Source organism: Vidua macroura, chromosome 1 (genome assembly GCF_024509145.1).
Source record: "Vidua macroura isolate BioBank_ID:100142 chromosome 1, ASM2450914v1, whole genome shotgun sequence".
Lineage (NCBI taxonomy): Eukaryota > Metazoa > Chordata > Aves > Passeriformes > Viduidae > Vidua > Vidua macroura.
In genome coordinates, this window is record NC_071571.1 from 6,267,142 (window position 1) to 6,285,616 (window position 18,475).

Here is an 18,475-nt window from a genome sequence, read left to right on the forward strand (position 1 = left end):
TGTGGGGGTGTCTGGGCTTATGCTGTTGTTCCCAGGGGAATGTGGGTGGATGGTTGTTCTCTGTTTTCTTTTCTTTTGTCCCCCAAATACTTGGAGCATCTGGGACTGCAGTTATTGTATATTTTAAAGCCTTTGTTTCTTTATCCTTCATGCTGCACTGTGACATTGAATGCATTTCAAATGAATGAAAAGCCTCCATTAAAGCTCATCACAATTCAATGCTTGTCTTTCTCTGGGACCACTTTGGGGTTTTTTTAACAGATTAATGTCCAGGAGGTCACAACAGAGAGCACTGCATATGACTGAATATTAACTTTTAATAGAGTGCATTTTGCTCAGGAGCCGATTACAGCCTTCATGAGGCAAGAGCAACACTAATCCTGGAAGGACTCCTAAAATCTTTCATAAGCTGCATCTAATTAAAAGAGAATGGAATACGCAGGAGTTGATGCACGAGTTGTACATTTGTGCATCCCACTCAATGAATGAATCACTTCCCTGCCTTCTCTGACACAGAAATACCTTGCAACCCATTAAAGATCTTAAAAATTTTTACAGCTGTAATGGACCATGTCACCACAAGCCACGCAGGACATGGCCACTGAAGTCCAGAGCTGAGCTGGTGTAACTGTAAGTGCTGCTGTGATGATTTGCATGGAGGATACATCGAGACAACAGGCTGTCTACAAGAGGATGTGATTGTCTGTATCACTGCTAAGGCAGACATCACCCAAATTCCTGTTAAATTCACAAGGTGGAATTTTTTTTGCATTTCCATACTCCCTCATAACACATATACAGCATATGTGCAGCCAGAGCAAATCTCAATTGATGCAACTCTACTGACAGTGTCACTTCCTCACAGGAACAGCACATGTCCTCACACAGGCCCAGTTGTTACCAGTTACCCCAATCCTGGTACTGGTAGAGAGCCACAGGGAGCCGAGATCCAAGTGGATGAGTGTGAGTTGGTGGAATGGCAGGCAGATCCAGTGTCAGACTGGGATGCAGCATGGGACCAACCAGCCCCTGGCACAAAGCACCCTGCTCCTCCCCATCGCTCAGGGAAGGGCTGATTCCCATGGCAGACCTGCAAAGCAGAGCAGCCCCGAGGGCACACACATCTCTGTCAGCCTCACTCAGGTCCCTTAGGAGGGCTGGGGCTGGGGTTAGATCAGCAGCCTTCCCACTGGATTAACACAGAGCTTTGCAGCTCTGCCGGCACCATGCCTGCGCCTGTCAGGATCTATCAGACAGCCAAGGCTTAACAGCTAATAGAGTAACAGAGTGAAGAGAATAAAATTACCCCTTTCTGAAATAGCCAGAAACACCCTAGCTAATGCTGAACACAGCTTGTGATTTTACAGAAGGGAGGCTGCTGCACTATCGGGGGCTGCATGCCAGGGGAAGTGCCCAGGCTGCAGTGGACAGTCCATAAGTGAAGGGGCAGAGTGGTTCCCATCCCAATTGCCAACCATGGAATAGGGTTCAGGGGCACCGAAACAACTGGGATGGAGCAGGAACACTGAAGGGGCAGGAAGATGGAAAGAGGGTTGTGAAATAAATGGCAGTGCAGTGGCTGTTTTCCCTTGCTGCTGATCCCTCAAAATGTTGTTGTCATGAAGGGTTGGGAACAAAGAGAAGGTTGCTCAGGTTTTGTGCCTTCAGGCTTGGGGGTTTTTAAATATATATTTTTAATGTGTACTGATCTAAAGTTAAAGTAACTCAGGATGAATGGTTGCTTTCACCTCTTTATCAAGACCAGCATGTCATGCTCAGACAGACCCCACAAGTCGCTCAGCTCCTGCTGTGACCCTCACGTGTGTCCTCACATGGCTCCCAATGGCTCCTTCTGTGCTCCCCACCGTGTGTGCATCCACGTGACTCCCTGCAGGCACTAGGAGTCAGCTGGGGCCATCACATGGTGGCCCTGGTCGGGGCAGAGGGAACATGTGTCAGACCACAACCGCAATGGCAGGCATGTTCCTACGTCTGTGCATCACCACCAGTTCTGGCCCATCCTCCCATGGCCTCCTTATAAACCACTGCAGAATAAGAAAGCAAACACACGGCGTTTAAATCAAGCTTAGAAAGATTACGAGCCTCTTCTCTCATGTACTCATGGTAGTTATATAAAAAAAAAAAAAAAGTGCTTGGAGCCAACAGCTGGTGTTTAACAATTTATTCCAGGGGTCAGTGAGTGGGGAGGAGGGTGATGCTCAGTCTCAGCGGGCCATGGCTGGCAGGGTGAAGGCTCAGCTAGAAGTAGTTGACGACTCTCCTGATGGACTGCACGCTGGCGCTGCGCGCCTGCCACTCGTTGAAGCTGCTGAACTCGCCGCGCTCCACCACGTACATGCGTCCTCGGTAGTTGGGCTCCTCGTAGAGCACCCACCTGGGCACAAAGGGGGGGTCACCTGGGCCCCAGCACCGTGGCACAAAGGGGGGTCACCTGGGCCCCAGCACCGTGCTCGTGCAAAGTGGCCGCTCTGAGGGGCTGCATTCAGGCACCGCTGTATTGCAAACCCCCAGGGCCTGATTCCCAGTCCCACCCCACACAGGGAAATGCTCCTGGTGGAGTTCACTGTGGGCGCTTCCCCCCGCTCCCCCCAGCATGGCCTGGCAAACACCCAAAGCCAAATTGGACCTTGCCCTTGGAAGATGTTTTGGGTTACACCAGCAATAAAACCTAGGCCCAAGGGCTCCCTGCTTTGCATTTCTGTAGGAATGGATGTGTCTGAGCTTCACCATGTGCAACAGAAACCATTTAATAGCATTTGATAGTGCTAAAGAAGGATATGAGTCCCCTCAGCCCCTGCATAAACCCCTTTTTTAGGGACTGTAAGGAGAAACATGCAATGCTTGATGGATGTTTTGCCTCTTTGAACTGATTCATTAGCTATGATGGGAACCATATTTAGTAATTTCTCTCTTCGTTAATAATTCCTAATGGCCTCTTTATGCTTTCCAACAGAGAGCAGGGCTTGGTTTGGTTATCTTTACTTTCTCTCTCCATCCAGAGTTAATGACAACTTTCCCTTGTAATGCAGTCAAATGGATACAACATTCAATAACCTTGGTGACTTTGGCATGCCTGACTTCCTCACCTGGCTTGGCTACATCCTCCATCACCCTGGCTTGTGACATGTCTTTCTCCATTTGAAGGTCAAGTCAGGAGCAATTCGGATGGTCAAGAAGGACAGTTTTTCTGCTTTTCTCTCCCTTCACTTCACATGATCTTACTGTGGCCACAAGTGTCACCCCTGTCCTCTATGTGAGTCTCCCATGCTTCTTAGCCAAATTTTGCCATTGCTCTGACAGTTTTACACTCAGGTTACCACCCTGTCATTGCTGAGCTGCTCATCTCTGCCTCTTTCCTCTCATCCCCATATTTTTTAAGATTTTATGAGGATCTCTGCTGCTTTTCCCATCTATTTGCTCAGCAATGACAGCAAAGCAGAAATGTAATCCTCCAAATAATTTGTTTTCTGTGGTCTGTCTTTGCAGGAATTCAGCTGGGACATTGGGGTTGGGACCTACTGTATGTGGGATTTCCAGGGAGAAACTTCTTCAAGAATTTCTTCAAGAGGGGTCAAAGACTGCTGGGCCTTAAGGGTCAGACAACTGCTGGTGAACTCAGATCAGTCTAACCCAAAGCAAAAAGCTGGAGGCTTAGGAAAAATTGTTTATAAAACCAGCCACCCACAGGCATTATTTAAAAAACAAAACAAGAAGAGTTTGGGGTATTTATCCAAGGCACCTTACAGGTTCCTTGACATACTTGTTTTGTGTTTCTGAGACGACATGAAGTGGGACTGTGGTGGTCCCTTCTCCCAGATCCCTGTGCAGGAGCAGGAGCAGGACCAGCATGTGGACACCAGCATGGAATACTGTGCCTTGGTTTTGTGAAAGAGCATCCTGTAGTATCAGAGCCCTGTGTGTGGCATCACTGACACGTGGTTCCTGCAAACAAACAACCTCATTCTCTGGCACTTGTTGCAGCCAATTTATATCCAAACTGGAATTACAAAATCATCCTCAGCCTTTTGCTTTGATTCTCACTTTGCAGCACGTGGGGAAGGCTGCCCACTGCTCACCTGTGGGTGTAGTGTACCCCCACCACATATCCCGGTGTGCAGTGACAGAAAGCATTCCCAGCTTAATTAACAACAATTTATAACATTTTCCTCCTCTTTCTTTTCAGCTTTTCTGCTCTAGGACATTTTTCAACAATGGGTGGACCCAGGAGAATAGAGAAGGGGGAAGAGCAGACCCTCACAGTCACTGTCTTTACCAAGATTTCTTTCCAGACACATGGTTGATGTGTCTGCACCATTACGTGGAGGGAATGGGACAGGCTTTGGTGTAGGTAGAAGCAGACTGAGTGACCTGGTGTGGTGATAAGAACCCCAACTTGACTTGTCCCTCTGCTTAGGGGAAGGCTGAAAAAACCCAAAAACCAAAGGAATAAAAGGAATAGCAGAAAGATGGGAGTGAAGTGTGTTGGCAGCGTAAGGTGATGAGTGAAGGACTGTATGGCTTACTTAGCTGTTCCTTTATTGCCTAAAATTTACGTTCTCTGAGACCATCAGCAAGAGGGGAAATCAAGTCAGTCAGGAGCCCAGAAAAAAAAAAAAAGAGATGATCTTGTCCTCAAGCCCAGCATGGGAGAGCTGATCCAGGCACAAAGCACACAGCCCTCAAACATCTCAGTGCTGTGTTTCATTAGCACATAATCCCAGCGGACATGGGAATAAAATGCTCATGGAAACAACTCAAACTCTGTAAGCCAACACTGGCTGCTCAAACTGAAAAATGAGGAGGGGAATGCTGTAGCATCAGCCTGAACCAAACAGGAGGCCTTCAGTGGAGCTCAAAGTCACTTGTTCTCCATGTAGGACTTGAGCAGTGCCACGGGCAGGTATCACCTTTGCTGAGAAATATGTGATGTTCATTGGGCAGCAGCATTTGGGTACCTGTTCTGCTTTGTATTTCACAACCTGACTGCAGAACAGCTACCAAACACTCATGAATGCTTCAGCAGAATAAATGGTTGGTCTGGTTCCTTCAAGTTATTCCACTGTAGTGTAGAAAAGCTCTTTTTGGGGTATTCTCTCCTGGGTCGCCAAACAAATTCAGCTTTTTAAAATTGCTATTTCTAGGCCATCCTCTGTGGAGTGGCTGAGGCACAAAGGAGGACAAGAACTACACATCTTCATCTAAAATCAGATGATACCATATGTGATACTGAAGCTGGCTCTGCCCGTGGGACGGGCGAAGCCACTCACCACAAACCTGCAACAGCCTCCGAGGAGGCGGTGACACCTCAGAACTGCTCCAAAATAGCAATTCATTGCCAGCGTGCCTTAAACAGCTTTACCATCATCCTTTCTGGCTCTGGGGGGTAGCAACTGCCCGCCCCAGAAAGGCAGCAGGGAAGATGCTGGACCCCCTCAGGCTCACCATGCACCATGCCAAAGGCCAGTGTTTGTCTCCATTGCCATGTTTCCAGATGATCCATCATCACTTCCCGCGGGCACAGCCACCTCCACAAAGCGCAGGCAGCAACTTTTTATCAGCACATGACACCATCCATGGATTTTGAAATGGAAACAAATATTTCTGTATCCAACAGATGTCGCGTTGTGGGAATTGAGGGTGAAAATCACAGAGCGAGACCGTGGCTGAAACTCCCTTTGTCTCCACTGACCCCATCTCCTCTGCTCCCAGACATCCAAGGATGAGTCCTGGGACAGCTTTGCCAGGTTATGCCCAGCACCATCTACACCTGCAGCACCTCTGGAGGCACCTGGATTTAGAAGGTCCATCCAAAGGAGAAAAGTGGTGCTTTAGGGTCCCTTTCCCTGCTCTCACCTCTCTGCAGTGGTATCTCATCCTTGCCTCTCTCCTTCTGCAGCCCGGGACAGCAGGTCCCTCTGCATTGTCCTGCCTTTAATTGCCTTTACAGACCTTTCCAAGCATGTCCAACACTGATCTTCCCAGGATCTGAATGTAATGCTACAAACCTCAGTGAGTTTCCTCACCACGCTCCTCTCCGTGCTTTATCTTTTTCCATTTTTTCCTCACTATTCATAGACCTTGAGAAGTCCTGTAATGTTAACACAAACAATCCAGACTCCCATGTGAGGGAGAGCAAGCTTTGTGCCCTTTATATATTTTGTAGGTGAGGGGGAAAATCAATCTGAAAAATTCAAGTGCTTCAAGTTTCTGGGCAGCTTCCCAATTTCTCAAGCTCCAGGCTCTGCTACAGAGACCCAAGCAGTAAATTGGCCCTAAAGCTCTTGCCAGAGTACTCACAGGCTCCCTCTTGGCTTTGTGGTGTTGGTGCTCAATTGCTCAGCACTAACAGGGTCCCTGGTGGGCTCCAGCCATTTCTTCCCATCAGGAGTGGGTAGCTCTGCTCCTTAATGAACTGCCATTGCCTAATCATAAGCCTGGATTTTTGGAAGAGGAGAAGCCTTGGTTGGATCAGAAAGGCTCCTGCAGGACACTTGCTGCTGTCAGGATGTCTTGAGCTTGCATGGCAACAACCTTTCCCTATTCTTAGAAAAAAAAAAAAGGACACAAAGGGTCCAGCATCTCACACCAGGCGTCTGTGAGCTGCACAACATCCAGTCCAGGACAGGTGAAGAACAAGGTATCTGTGCTCCCTCCTCTGCAGAGGCTTCCCTCTGCCCCAGGGCCTCCCTCCAGCCACCCTCTGCCTGTTTCTGGGAAGGTGTTGTGGCATTCCCCAGCTCCCAGCACGCTTGCAGTGAAAACACAATTGTCAGACAGAGGAAAGGGGAGACAGGCAGAGAACAACCTGTCTGACAATAAGAGGGAAAAAAAAAAAAAACATAAAAAGGACCAACACCACTGAGAAAATACAAACTGCCACCAAACATCAAGGAAAAGGCAAAACTGACATCCTGCCCAGGCCTTCAGGAGCATCTGCAGGGGCAGGAGGGAGGGGCTGAGCCTCAGTCTGGGCATCACCACTGTCAGCCCTGTCTTTCAGAGACAGGATTTAATGTAAAGGGGAGGTGCTGCTGCCTCAGTTTTGCCATCATAGGAAAAGGTGTGGTGAAGCCACTTGCAAAGCAAAAGCCCTGACGTGCATCACCTGGAGCCATCCATCCAACCTCCCTGAGAGCTTCAGCACGGATTGAAAGAGGTGTGGAAGGCAGAAGGCAGGCAGGCAGAGGGAAGGGAGGGAAGGGAGGGAAGGGAGGGAGGTGGTTTTAGGCTTCTCATTTCATACACCTTAAAAAGGTGTCTCGGAGTTCTTGTAACTCGTGCTCAGCTGCCACCCTCCAAAAGTCAGACCCCTTTGAAGCAGCTCGCAGTGGGCAGGCACCAACATTCACCTTTAACCAAAGGCTTAACAAACATTTTTAGGCTTTCACCAAGTGTCCCCAGCACTGACAGGGTTTTCTATGAGGGAGGAGTGTCTGCAGCCCCCTGTCCCTTGCAGTGCCCAGGACACGTGGAATTACTTACGCGCCGTCGCCGTACACTTTGAGGGCATTGATGCAGGCCTTGTCCCAGCCTTGTCCCTGCAGGAAGGAGCAATCTTCTGTCAGCTCCAGGCTGGGACCCCTAAAATGGCTCCCCTCGAATATTTCAATCCTGTAATGCTCGCCGTGCTGGGGACAAAGGGATTGGAGTCAACAGCAACACCAGAAAAGCGCAACAAATTATTTCTCTGGCTTTTACAAGACAAAGAGGGAGACAGAAGGGTGCTTTGGAAGGGGAATGTGAAGAGCAATCCAAGACCACTGGTGCCAGCGTGAACAGAGCACGCACAAACTCATGCTGCCTGCCAGCACACCAACCATGGAGCAGCCAAAAATCCCTCAAACCTGTGCCTGGCTGCACCTTCCTGCACTGCTGTCCACATGCTGTCAACATGCTAACACATCGTGGGGTGCCAGTGCTCGGGCACACACAGCCCCTCTTCCATCTGCAGATCCCCCCCACCAGCCCACAAACCCTCCATCCCAAATGCAGCATCAGCTGCGGCCCCGACACTCTGCACACCCAAACAGGAAAAAAGAAACATATCCTGAGTGTACAAAGATGTTGGACTATTCCCCTAAACTAATTGGTATTCCCTCCAGTTTCATGCATAGCTGCTGTTCCTGGTGAGAGATGTTGTGCCTTTCTTTTAGGAAAATAAAAACAGGGGGGAGAAAAGGAAACTTTCCCACCATCATCCTTGCTGCGTGAGCCCTTGATGGTCACGTGTCACAAATTACTCTGGGGAGATCTCTGCAGCCTGTGGCAGAGCTATGTGGGACAGAGCGAGCTCAAAGGATATTTTTAAGCCAAATTCAAAGAATACCTAAACGCATTTTTCAAATAAACAACGTCAGCACGCAAGAAGGCCGGGCTGCCATGCCAAGCCCCACAGCAGGGAGCCGCCACGCGGACACCGTGCCTGAGCAAACATTCCTCCGGGAATCTGCGCTGCACAAACGCCTCGAGGCCCTCGCTGGCATCTCACAGGGAAAATCTTGGGCCAGGAAAGGAGGAGCACATCCTTGTGCTGGCCAGGGTCCACAGCTTGGGCCAGAGCATCCCTCCATGTATGGATCATGGAGGTGCTTTAGGAATGTTGTTACAGTCCTGAAACAGACCCACTGCTGTGCCAAAAGTGTTTCGGGGCCAGTGAGAAATCCCACCAGCTCCAGCTGGGCTCATTATTGCCCTGGAGGCTGTCAATGGTAGGAGAATCAATGGAAAGACCCAACCCATACTAATTTTTCTTTGCTACTTTTTAATCTTTCTATTTAAACCTTCCTCTGGACAGTGCTTTTAAAAGCTTGATAAGGGGAAGGGAAAATAATGTGTTTAGTTTAGGATTATCAGAGTCAGAGGGTGGTTTGCAACAGCAGAGAATTCAACTCAAATTTACTAGGCACAGCCCTATGGTCTGGTTGGAAAGCCCTTGGGCTGCCCTCTCCCCCTTTGGGTGTGTGGGGAGATGGAGCAGCTGCAGCTCAAACTTGCCTTGGGCAATGAATCTCCTTCTGAATCCTCCCGTGAATATCTCACAGCAGCTTACATTAAAAGGAAAAGCACATGGTACCAGCAGGATTTTGCCACTGGAAAACCACAGGAATATCTCATCCTCTTAAAGGCACTGCATTTCACTGTGAGAGGAAGAAGATGCATCTTCCTCCTGTCTGGGGACACAGGAAACTGTCCCAGCTTTGTGGCCCGCACAGACCGCTCTGAATGGGGACAAACCCACCCAGGAAACTCCTTCCTGCTCAATGGGACACCCTGTTTCTAAAGAGCACACATTTTTATGGCACTTATTCGCAGGGCTCCTGTGACCAGGATAAACTAAACCCAGCTGGGAGAGCCAACGCCAGCAGCATCCCACTCACCATCCCGATGGGCCGGCAGGAGCCCAGGTGGTCGCTGCGTCCATTCCAGCGGTAGAAGTCGGGATACTCGCCGTGCTCCAGGATGTACTGCTGCCCTCGGAAGTCAGGATGGTCAAAGCAGACCCAAGCTCCACTCTGGACGCAGATGGAGTTGACCCGGTTGAGGAAACCTTGGTCCTGGAAGCTGTTGCAGCTGCCACAGACATCCAGCTTCCTGCCTGTGAAGCATTTGCCTTCGTAGAAAGTGATCTGGGGGGAGGAGGAGAAAGGGCCCACGTTGAGGAGCAGGGACACGGCCAGACTCCCATTCCAAGCAGATGGGAATCTCCTGCAGATGCATCATTTCAGGGTGGTTTGGGTTATTTTAGCTGCTTTCCAGCAAAAGGAGCACGGCATCGCTGGCATTTTTTCCTAAGAAGTGTATTTGTTTTTCTGGGAACGCAGAGCGTCCCGCATTTATGACACTTCTCACCACCTCGTGCTCACTCTCACATATTTCCAGCAGGAATGTTTAAACAGGAAATTCAGCTCCTGAAATGCAGCTCCTTCTGCCGCACCCTCCCCATCCCTGCTACCAAATTTGCTCCCGGGATCACCACTCACACCACGTCTGCTGGCTCTATTATCCTCATCGCCTCCTTCCACCCGGAGGATGCTCGGGCTCTCCGGCCCCAGGCTGTAAAGGGAAGCGGTTGGGTCGTTACTTACTTTTCCTGAGTATTGAGACATTTTCTGCTGGCCTTTCTCCAAGACCAAGAGCGGGAGCCAGAGCAGAACCGCGGTGCACAGATCACTGGACACCCCACTATATAGGGGCCGGCGGGGGGGGCCGGGCCGGGGCTGGTGCCGCCAGGGCTTTTTAACAAAGCCGCGGGAACCGGGGGCTTTGCCTTTCCTGCTTCGTAGGCAGAACCGCCGGTAACGGGGCCTGCTGAGTCCGGGCTTTTGATTTTGGGCAGATGATCTGACAAAAGATTTGCTTGGCAGGGCTTTGGTCGATTAGCAGTGCACATTTACTGCTCCTTTTTGGAGGACTTTTTTTTTTTTTTTTTACCTTTTTTAATCTTTATTTCTATTTCTCTTCTTCTATTTCTTTACTTCCCCCCTCTGTTTTCCCCTATTTTTTTCTTTTCTTCCATCCTTTTTCCTCAGAACAGATAACAAGTAAATGAGGAAACAGCAGCATCTCTAAGCATAGCACTTAATTTCTCTATGTCAGGTTTGCTTTTTCCCAGCTTCTTCCCACCTATTGCAGTGTGGCAGCCAAGAAAGAGTGTCCTTGAAAACTCCCCACCAACAAACATTGCACTCCATCTGTCAAACCAATGGTTTCTCATTCAACCTTTGAACCTCTCTAAATGGCATCTCCAAAAGCCAAGGACCTGGTCCCCTCCAAAGCACAAAGGTTGGGCTCACAAACCCACTGATGTTACTCACGAGCATCATTCTCAGGAATCTTTTGATCTTCCAGCACTGAAGCCCTGACTCACAGCTGTAAGTCAGAATTAGAGGAACTTTTGGACCGTAAAGTTACCATGTTAAAGTAATTTACATTGCAACTATATGGGACCATAAAGTCCTCATTTGTGTTATAAGAATATCCAGAGATTTTAACTGTCATATTCCCAGGGCAAACAGCAAAGGAAGTTCCCAGCCCATAAACCCCATCAGTTCATACTAACGAGCCAGGCTAGGAAGAGGTAAAGGCAGATGTATGGGGGTGGCCCATGGACCAGCATGCAGAGACGTACCATGGGGTCACATTAAAAGGAGATTTGTGCTTTTATGCTTTTTAATAGTTCTGGAAGAGACTTCACACACAGCTCCTGCTCATTGAATCCTCCTCCTCACTCACTGGCCCCCCATCATCTCTCCTTGCTGCTGCCTCCCTCCCTGGACCATCAGGCACACTCTTAAGTCCAAACCCTAAAACCTCCTTTCCTGGCAGACTGCTCCCATCCTCAGGCATGCCAGCAGCCTGGCTCAGCAGCCCCACTCTGCTGCCTCGGCTCACTGCTTCATCTCAAGATTAAAGACTGCTTCAGGAGAAAGGATGTCATTATTAGGGCTCAAACGTGCACCACCCTTTCGATTAAGATGTAAAAGTTAATAAGCACGTGTGCAGACACACGTAGGCTGAGCCAGAGGAGGTCGCTGACTGGGATGCACTGGAGGAGGAAGGAGAGAGGTGGCACTTTGTGCTGGGAGAGGAAACACATCCTCCAGCTGAGGCAGGCAAACCTGCCCTGGCATCGCAGGAACACGGCTCTCACGTATGTGTTGTGCTGTGAGGGAGGAAACAATGAAAAAACCCTCATCTGATTAAAAAAAAAAACCAACCCTGCCCAAAACTTCTTTGAAACGCCAGTGCTAATTTTAAGGTGTTAAATTAATCACCAGATGGTGCAGGGAAAACTAACAGCATGCAGAAAGTCCCACTTGGAAGAGCTGCAGACAAGACGGGGGACATTAATGTTGTTCCCAAAAAACAGACATTCCCTGTGGCCTTGCAGCCAGTGCCCTGGAAGGGAAGGAGAAGTGTCCCTCTTCTGAGTCACGGCTGGGAGCACGAGGACAATGGGGTGGCACCGTTGCTGGCACTGGGACCCAACTCTGCATCCACTGGGGTCGTAGCTCACACACTCTTCACATTGGCCATGAGCTGTTGGGTGCCTGGAGAGGAAAACCCGTGGCATCCATGGCAAACTGCCCCAAAGCACCCGGGAAAGCAAATACTCCCCCAGGAGATTTTTATGGAACCACAAAAGCCCGGTTTCCTCTGGCTCTGTCTCATGAGGGGATTTTCCTGTTTCTCTTAAAGTCTGATTTTTAATTCAATGTGCAAGAGCTTGATGAATCTGAGACTTGTGCCCAGCTGTCAGATTTCTTAGAAATTGTCCAACAGGTTCAAAAGCTATTTCAAGAGAGATGGAAAGAGGTTGTGGCAATTTTATCCTCATTTCTTTGACAAACCACATTAAAGATATGAAATAAGAAAGGACTCATCTCTAGATAAAAGCAAATTGATGGGGAAAAAAGAATATGGAAGAATGGCAAATGATAATTCCTGGACAAAGCCCCTTAACTCCTTGCCAAAGATGGAAAGGTTGCCAATGGAAGAGAGAGAAGAGCAGCCTGAGGAGCCTGTGGCTGCTAACAGCATTTCAGGCAAGTGATGCTGGGGCTGACCTTGTGTAAGAGTCCGTCTGAAGCCCCTCATTTTCCATTCTGCCTTCCGATTGCCACGAGAAAGAATCCCTTCCCCCACTGCAGTTCCGGCTTAGAACAGGACACAGCACAGGTGGGACCACTGAACCGTCATGCTGGCTGTTCCGAACAAGGCCTGGCAAGAACTTGGCAAGGAGTTGGCAAGGACTTGGCAAAGACCTGACATGGACCCAGCACGGGACAGCCTGATGCGCGGCCTGCTTCTAATCTCCGTTCTTAAGCCAAATGAACTTTTGGGGTGACTCCTGTGGTCCTTCATTGAAGACCCCTCATCTGCCTCGTTACCACTGTGACAAACAAAGAATGAGAACCCTCCTCCTAAGGACTGAGACCCCTACTATAGGGGGGAGGGGAAATTGGTGGTCTGACCACTAATGACATGACCTGTTTCCCTTCAGTAATTTTAATGGACTTATTCTTCATTGTATTCGTCTTGCTTCGGTGGTTTCTGTGGACTCACCTGTTCCCTCGGGGCAATTACAATGGACTTTCATTGTTACACTTGTTCCCCCCCTCTTTCCTCTGTGGACTGTAACTGGAGCCCCGAGTCGACCAGAACTTCGAAGACTTCCCTGACACGACAGACGGATCCCCATCGTCCGGAGCACTGAGGATCTCGCCTGTGTTGGTAGCTATTCCCATAGCCCTCTTCTCTCTCTCTCTCTATCCTTCTATCTCCTTTCTGATCCCCACTATCGCATTTACTGTTTTGGCCCCTAATAAAGGTGCATTTGTTGTGATTAACTGATAGTCCCTCGTTGTTTGCCTTGGTTGCACTTTTGGGATCAGTGAAAAGAACCATCACGACACCCCGCAATAAGCGGATCGTGACACCTCGCCTCCTCCTCATGCCCAGGTCCATCTGGCCATGAGCCCCACAGCCAAAGGGCTGTGGGCAGCCTTCATCCACTGTGGCTGCTTAAAGGATGAAACATTGGAAATGAACTTGTAAGTTTGAGTATTTGGCTTCAACAGCCAAAACCCAAAAATCTGAGATTCTTTTGTGGGTTTGGTTTACAGGGAGGAATTGGGTTGGATGTCCACAAGGGCAGCTCCAGGCTGTGCTGTCTCTGCTGGCCTTGGCTGCCACAAGGCTGAGGAGTGAAATGGTGAGAGACAATTTGCTCTCCAAATTGTCCAGGCCAGAGCCAGGGGAGCTGAGCAGGGTGTGACTCCTGGAGGTGAATCTTTGGGAGTGACCTCACGTATGTGAATGGAATATTCTCTGTCAGAGGCTTAGCAGGATTAGCATTCTGCTCACAGGTACCTCCTACAGCTGGCACAGCCTTACACAAATAACCAGTAGTGGAGCAGCAGCCAAGGAGTTGCTCCACATCCTCTGAAAGTGCCACGCTTCAGCTTCTGGAGGAGCCTGTAATATTTGCAAAGCAGTGTAAGACCTGGCACGGAAAAACTCTAGCTCAGGGCTTTCAAAACACCACCTTACTTTGAAAAGCTCATAGATTTTTCACATACCTCAGTATGAGATACTTTGAGCTCATTAAATATGAAACAACCATGGGTCTTGCTCCTTCCCACAGAAAATTTTTTGGCTTGCTGCAGGGAATGATGAGCACATCCTGTGGGACTCCTCAGAGCAGCAACAGACCTGAGTGAGAAACCATCTCATGGCTCAAAGAAGAGTTTCTGTGTGAAATACACGTTGCTTGTCTAAGACCTGGCCCGCCTCAGAGCAGCTGCCAAAAGTACCAATTCCTGCTGGTGATGTACCCACTCCCTGTACCGGAGTGCACGACGTGCTGCCTCCCAGAGCGGCCAGGGGTACTGGGGACACAGACCGCAGAACATCTCTGCAAAACATTCAACCCACACCCTCACTGGCAGAATACATCTCTTATTGCTGGAAATGGGAATCAGCTGCCAGGCAATGGTTTTGGGTTCATTGTGTTGCCTTCAGCATGGATGCACTACGACAAAAATCTCTGGATAACCTCTGCCAAGGGTGGTCATCTCACACCCTGACCCACCACCCATCCCATGTCAGCAACACCTCGTGTCACCCATGTGGGGTAAGGACTCCGAAAAGCCTCCTCAGATTCAGCAAATCCTGTTACAAAATGATGGATCTGGCCAGGTTCCTATTAGGAAAAACAGCTCCTCACCTTGGAGAGGGGACCTGCTGGTCAGGTTTAGCCAATTACAGTCTCATTTCCAGTAATATTCTGTCCAGGTATCATCACACATCTCAGCATCTGACTGAGATGGGACCTGGACTTCATTTGGAAAGCATCAGAAAGCCTGGGGGGAGAAATCCTTTCAGTTTTCACTGTATTTCAAAAAAAGTAAAAGTTACAGTAGGGAAACAGGATATCCAAGGAAAACTTGGATGCTGAGGACACCCATCACCCACACCAGTTTAGCCACATTTCTGCATACTCACAATAGCTGAAGGGATCTGTGCAAAGGTTTTCACTCCCCTTCCCCACTTGTCAAAGGGGAGCAATTTTGACCTTGTTAGATGAAGTTGTGAAGATTAGCCAGTATTAGCAACATGCTCTGAAGATGAGCAGTCCTGATTACATAAGGGCTAATTAGAAGCTGTTGATTTCTCCTTCTGGAGAGGCTCAGCAGTGTTAATTAGCAGGATAAGCCCAGCAAGCCTGGGCACACACCTGGGACATCTGCACCTTGTCCAGATACGACAGCACAGCTACTGCAGACACACAGGAACAACGAAAACACTTTTCCAGCTTTTTTTCTTCTCCAGCATGGACTCACCAACCCTTTAGAGAAGCTGGGAAGAAGCATTACAAAGAAGGCCCCACAGACCCAGCGGTGACTCCCCAAACTCCCTGTCATGGAGTTAACCAGGCAGGGACAAACTTTGTTAGGCACAGAAACAACAGGGAAAAGAAGGTTCCATTTAGCACCTGCAGTCCACCCTCCCCCTGCTGAGCTCACCTGCCCCACTGCCTTACTCATCTTCAGCATTTCCAGGCACAGCAGGCTGGGAGATGGGCAGCTCCAGCCCTGGGTCTCAGGATTATTGACACAGCAAAGCGAGGAGCTGGACAGGGGCACAAACAAGGCAGGAGTCACTTCCAAACCAGGGCGTTACAAATCCACACAAGTCAACGAGAACTTAACATGACTTAGAGTAGTTGATCTTCACAGAATGGTTGGGGTCAGCCAGGACCCCTGGAGGACACCTGGGCCAAGCCCTGTTCAAGCAGAGTCACCCAGAGCTGGTTGCTTGGGACCATGTCCAAGTGGCTTTTGAGTATGTGCAAGGTGGGAAACTGGTGGACTGTGCTCAACCTCACAGTGCAAAAATTTTGCTCATTTCCTCAAAAGGAAAAGGATCTTTGCACTCTCACCTTTGCAAATGATCATCCCTTAAGAGTAAGACTATTAAGTCTATATAATTCTTTTCCTAGACTGGATCTGATAACTTTTACAAGGCTGTATAAATTCATCAACTCCAGGAAAGCAGCCGTTTGCTACAAAGCAGTATTTTGTTTCTGTACAAAACAGGACTTCCACAATTGCCCATCCCCACTTTCAGGGTTCTCAAGGTGAAGAACCCAACCTGTGCCAGTTCAGTATGAGGAAGCACAAGGCTGCCCCAGCCTCTGTTAGACTCCAGCTACTGAAGGTGCCACCCTGAGAAGCCAAGTGAAATCTGTGTACAGCCAAGGATGAGGAGGAATTCACTGATCACGCTTGACTACACATTTCAGCAGAAGTGCAAGACTATTGCACATGGCTGGTCTTTAGATCTTATTAGCAGAGAAAGGCTTAGATGATTGGAAGAATTTCAATTTTTTACTGGATGAATCAGAAAGAGGAGGAAGGGAATTACATGTGGATGAGTTCAGTTCTTCAGCTGTTATGGAAAATGCAAGAGCACTACACATCTCTCAGTACTGAGTAAATGAATTGTTTGGGCTGGAAGGGACCCAAAAGCCCATCCAGTTCCAACCCCCCTGCCACGGGCAGGTTCACCTTCCACTAGACCAGGTTGCTCAGAGCCCCATCCAACCTGGCTTTGTGGAGCATCCATAAACTCTGGGCAGCCTGTTCCAGTGTATCACTGCCCTGAAGAATTTCTTCCTATTAACTGTAAAACTACTGTCTTGCAGTTTGAAGCCATTGCCCCATGTCCTGTCAATACATGGCCTTGTGAAATGTCCCTTTCAAGTCTCAGAAACTCCCACCACAAATCATCCAGAGAATCTGCACTTGCCTTTAAGCCCTTCTGAAAGCCTCACCACTGGAAGGCAGGACCTCAGTTATCCCACACTGTTGAACTGCACATGCCCTCACACATCTCCTTTAAAACTCTTAGCAGCTGGCACGCCTCAAGAAGCAATGCAGTAGCTATTATGGGGGTTAGACTGATGCCAACACACCTACAGCCAGAGTCTGACAAAAAAATGGAGAAGATGTGGTCACTGAGGTTTGTGTTACTCCAGAATTTCCACCCTGTGACGCAGAACACAAGACACTGTGTCCATGATGCCACAGCCTCAGGTCATGCAACAGCTCATCAGTCCTGGGGATCAGGCACTGAAGGACACACTGACTGACACACCCTGTGCTGTGCTCCCCAGGCCATGCTCTGCATCCTCAGCCATTCCACTGCCAGCCAAGCAACCCTCGCTGCAATGCTGCAGGTTCTTGGGCAGGGAACAGCCCAGCTCAGTCTGGTTCCAAAATCAAAGCATGATCGTTTCCCCGAACAAGCTCTCTGCTGAACTCCAGCAATCCATCATGCATAACAATCATCCAGCTACTCAACCTGTGCTTGGCACAAGGTGTGAGAATTCATGGAATATGGGGGTTTTTTTTACCACTTAATCTCATGATGACAAAAGAAAATACCAAGCTTTCCAACATACCATTTGAGAGGTTCAGACCATTTTTGTATCATATGAGGGAACAACTGCACATAGAAAATAAAGGAGCAAAATGCTTCACTTGTATCTTTTAGCACAGACTGGAAGGTAAAAGGTAATTCTGATTGCAAAAACACTCCAACTTTTCCTTTCTATCTACTCCTGTCAGAAATTTAAGTTTTCAAAAGAACACAAAAATGCAGACAAAACACTTCATTTAATTAACTGTTCCCCAAATCAGCCCTGCTTTTTTACTGTTTTGGGATTTGTTCTGCTTTTCAATACAAAGTAGGTCAACTGCAAATTTTTAAAATATATAGTTGTAAGTAGTTTGTTTCCAGGCTTGGGAGATTATGGTTTACTAAGCCTCCAGTCCAAAAGCCAAGGAAAAGCCTGAAGTTGGTCAGGGAAAGCTGTGCAGGAGCCCTGAACTCTGCACAGCCAGGCAGCAGGAGGCTGCTCACCTCCACCAGGAGCACAGAATTCACACAAACAGCCCACACTCATTTGTTCAGGACGTGCAATTTATTTTAAATGACATTTTTGTTCTCTTAACAAGTCTACGCTTGTGACCTGGATAAATCCACTCCATCCTGACAGCACTGCCAGTCACAAGTCTGCGTGAACAGTCCGTAGCGCAGGAACTCGGGGCGGCTCTGCTCACCCTTTACTCAACGGTTACAGAGGAAAAACACAGAGCAGGTTCTGACTGAAACCCAGGACTTCCCTTCCAAATAAAGCTGGCACTTGTCTCTCCTTCCCGTGACCGGGCACAAAGCAAAGCAGAGCTGCTTGGCCAGCCTGGAGTTCCAGTAGCAAAAACGTTTGGGATCATTCGCAAACAACTTCCCGAGCAATAGTCAAACAATCCATTGGCTCCAAGGATCTCACGCCTCCTCTTAAGGTCAGCAGGTGAACATTTTTCACAAAGAAAAAAAAAAACAAAAATCCTTGATATGGAGTAATCAACGAAAAATTATAAACAGAACA

The 18,475-nt window shown here is 48.7% G+C and overlaps 1 protein-coding gene across 2 annotated transcripts; it reads right to left on the bottom strand.

Moving 5' to 3' along the window:
* Positions 1–2,177: 2,177 nt before the first annotated feature.
* Positions 2,178–10,184, bottom strand: CRYGN (crystallin gamma N). 2 transcript variants are annotated; one of them, XM_053997735.1, is made up of 5 exons: positions 10,107–10,184; positions 9,399–9,647; positions 7,504–7,649; positions 6,319–6,455; positions 2,337–2,395 (listed from the first exon to the last, which is right to left on the bottom strand). In XM_053997735.1, exons 1-4 carry the CDS (start codon positions 10,125–10,127, stop codon positions 6,350–6,352), a joined length of 522 nt encoding a protein of 173 aa, XP_053853710.1. In that variant the 5' UTR covers positions 10,128–10,184; the 3' UTR covers positions 2,337–2,395; positions 6,319–6,349. The 2 variants fall into 2 exon arrangements, with proteins under 2 accessions (XP_053853700.1, XP_053853710.1); XM_053997725.1 differs by lacking the exon at positions 6,319–6,455 and having other exon boundaries at positions 2,178–2,395.
* Between the last annotated feature and the right edge of the window lie 8,291 nt (positions 10,185–18,475).

Bases quoted from the DNA above. Each gene is read 5' to 3' on its own strand.
- CRYGN (XM_053997725.1), bottom strand. From the start codon at position 10,127: ATGTCTCAATACTCAGGAAAA. The intron at 7,650-9,398 runs GTGAGTGGGATG...CTTTGTCCCCAG, and splicing joins CCTGCCGGCCCATCGGGATG to CACGGCGAGCATTACAGGAT. The intron at 2,396-7,503 runs GTAAGTAATTCC...CTTTGTGCCCAG, and splicing joins AAAGTGTACGGCGACGGCGC to GTGGGTGCTCTACGAGGAGC.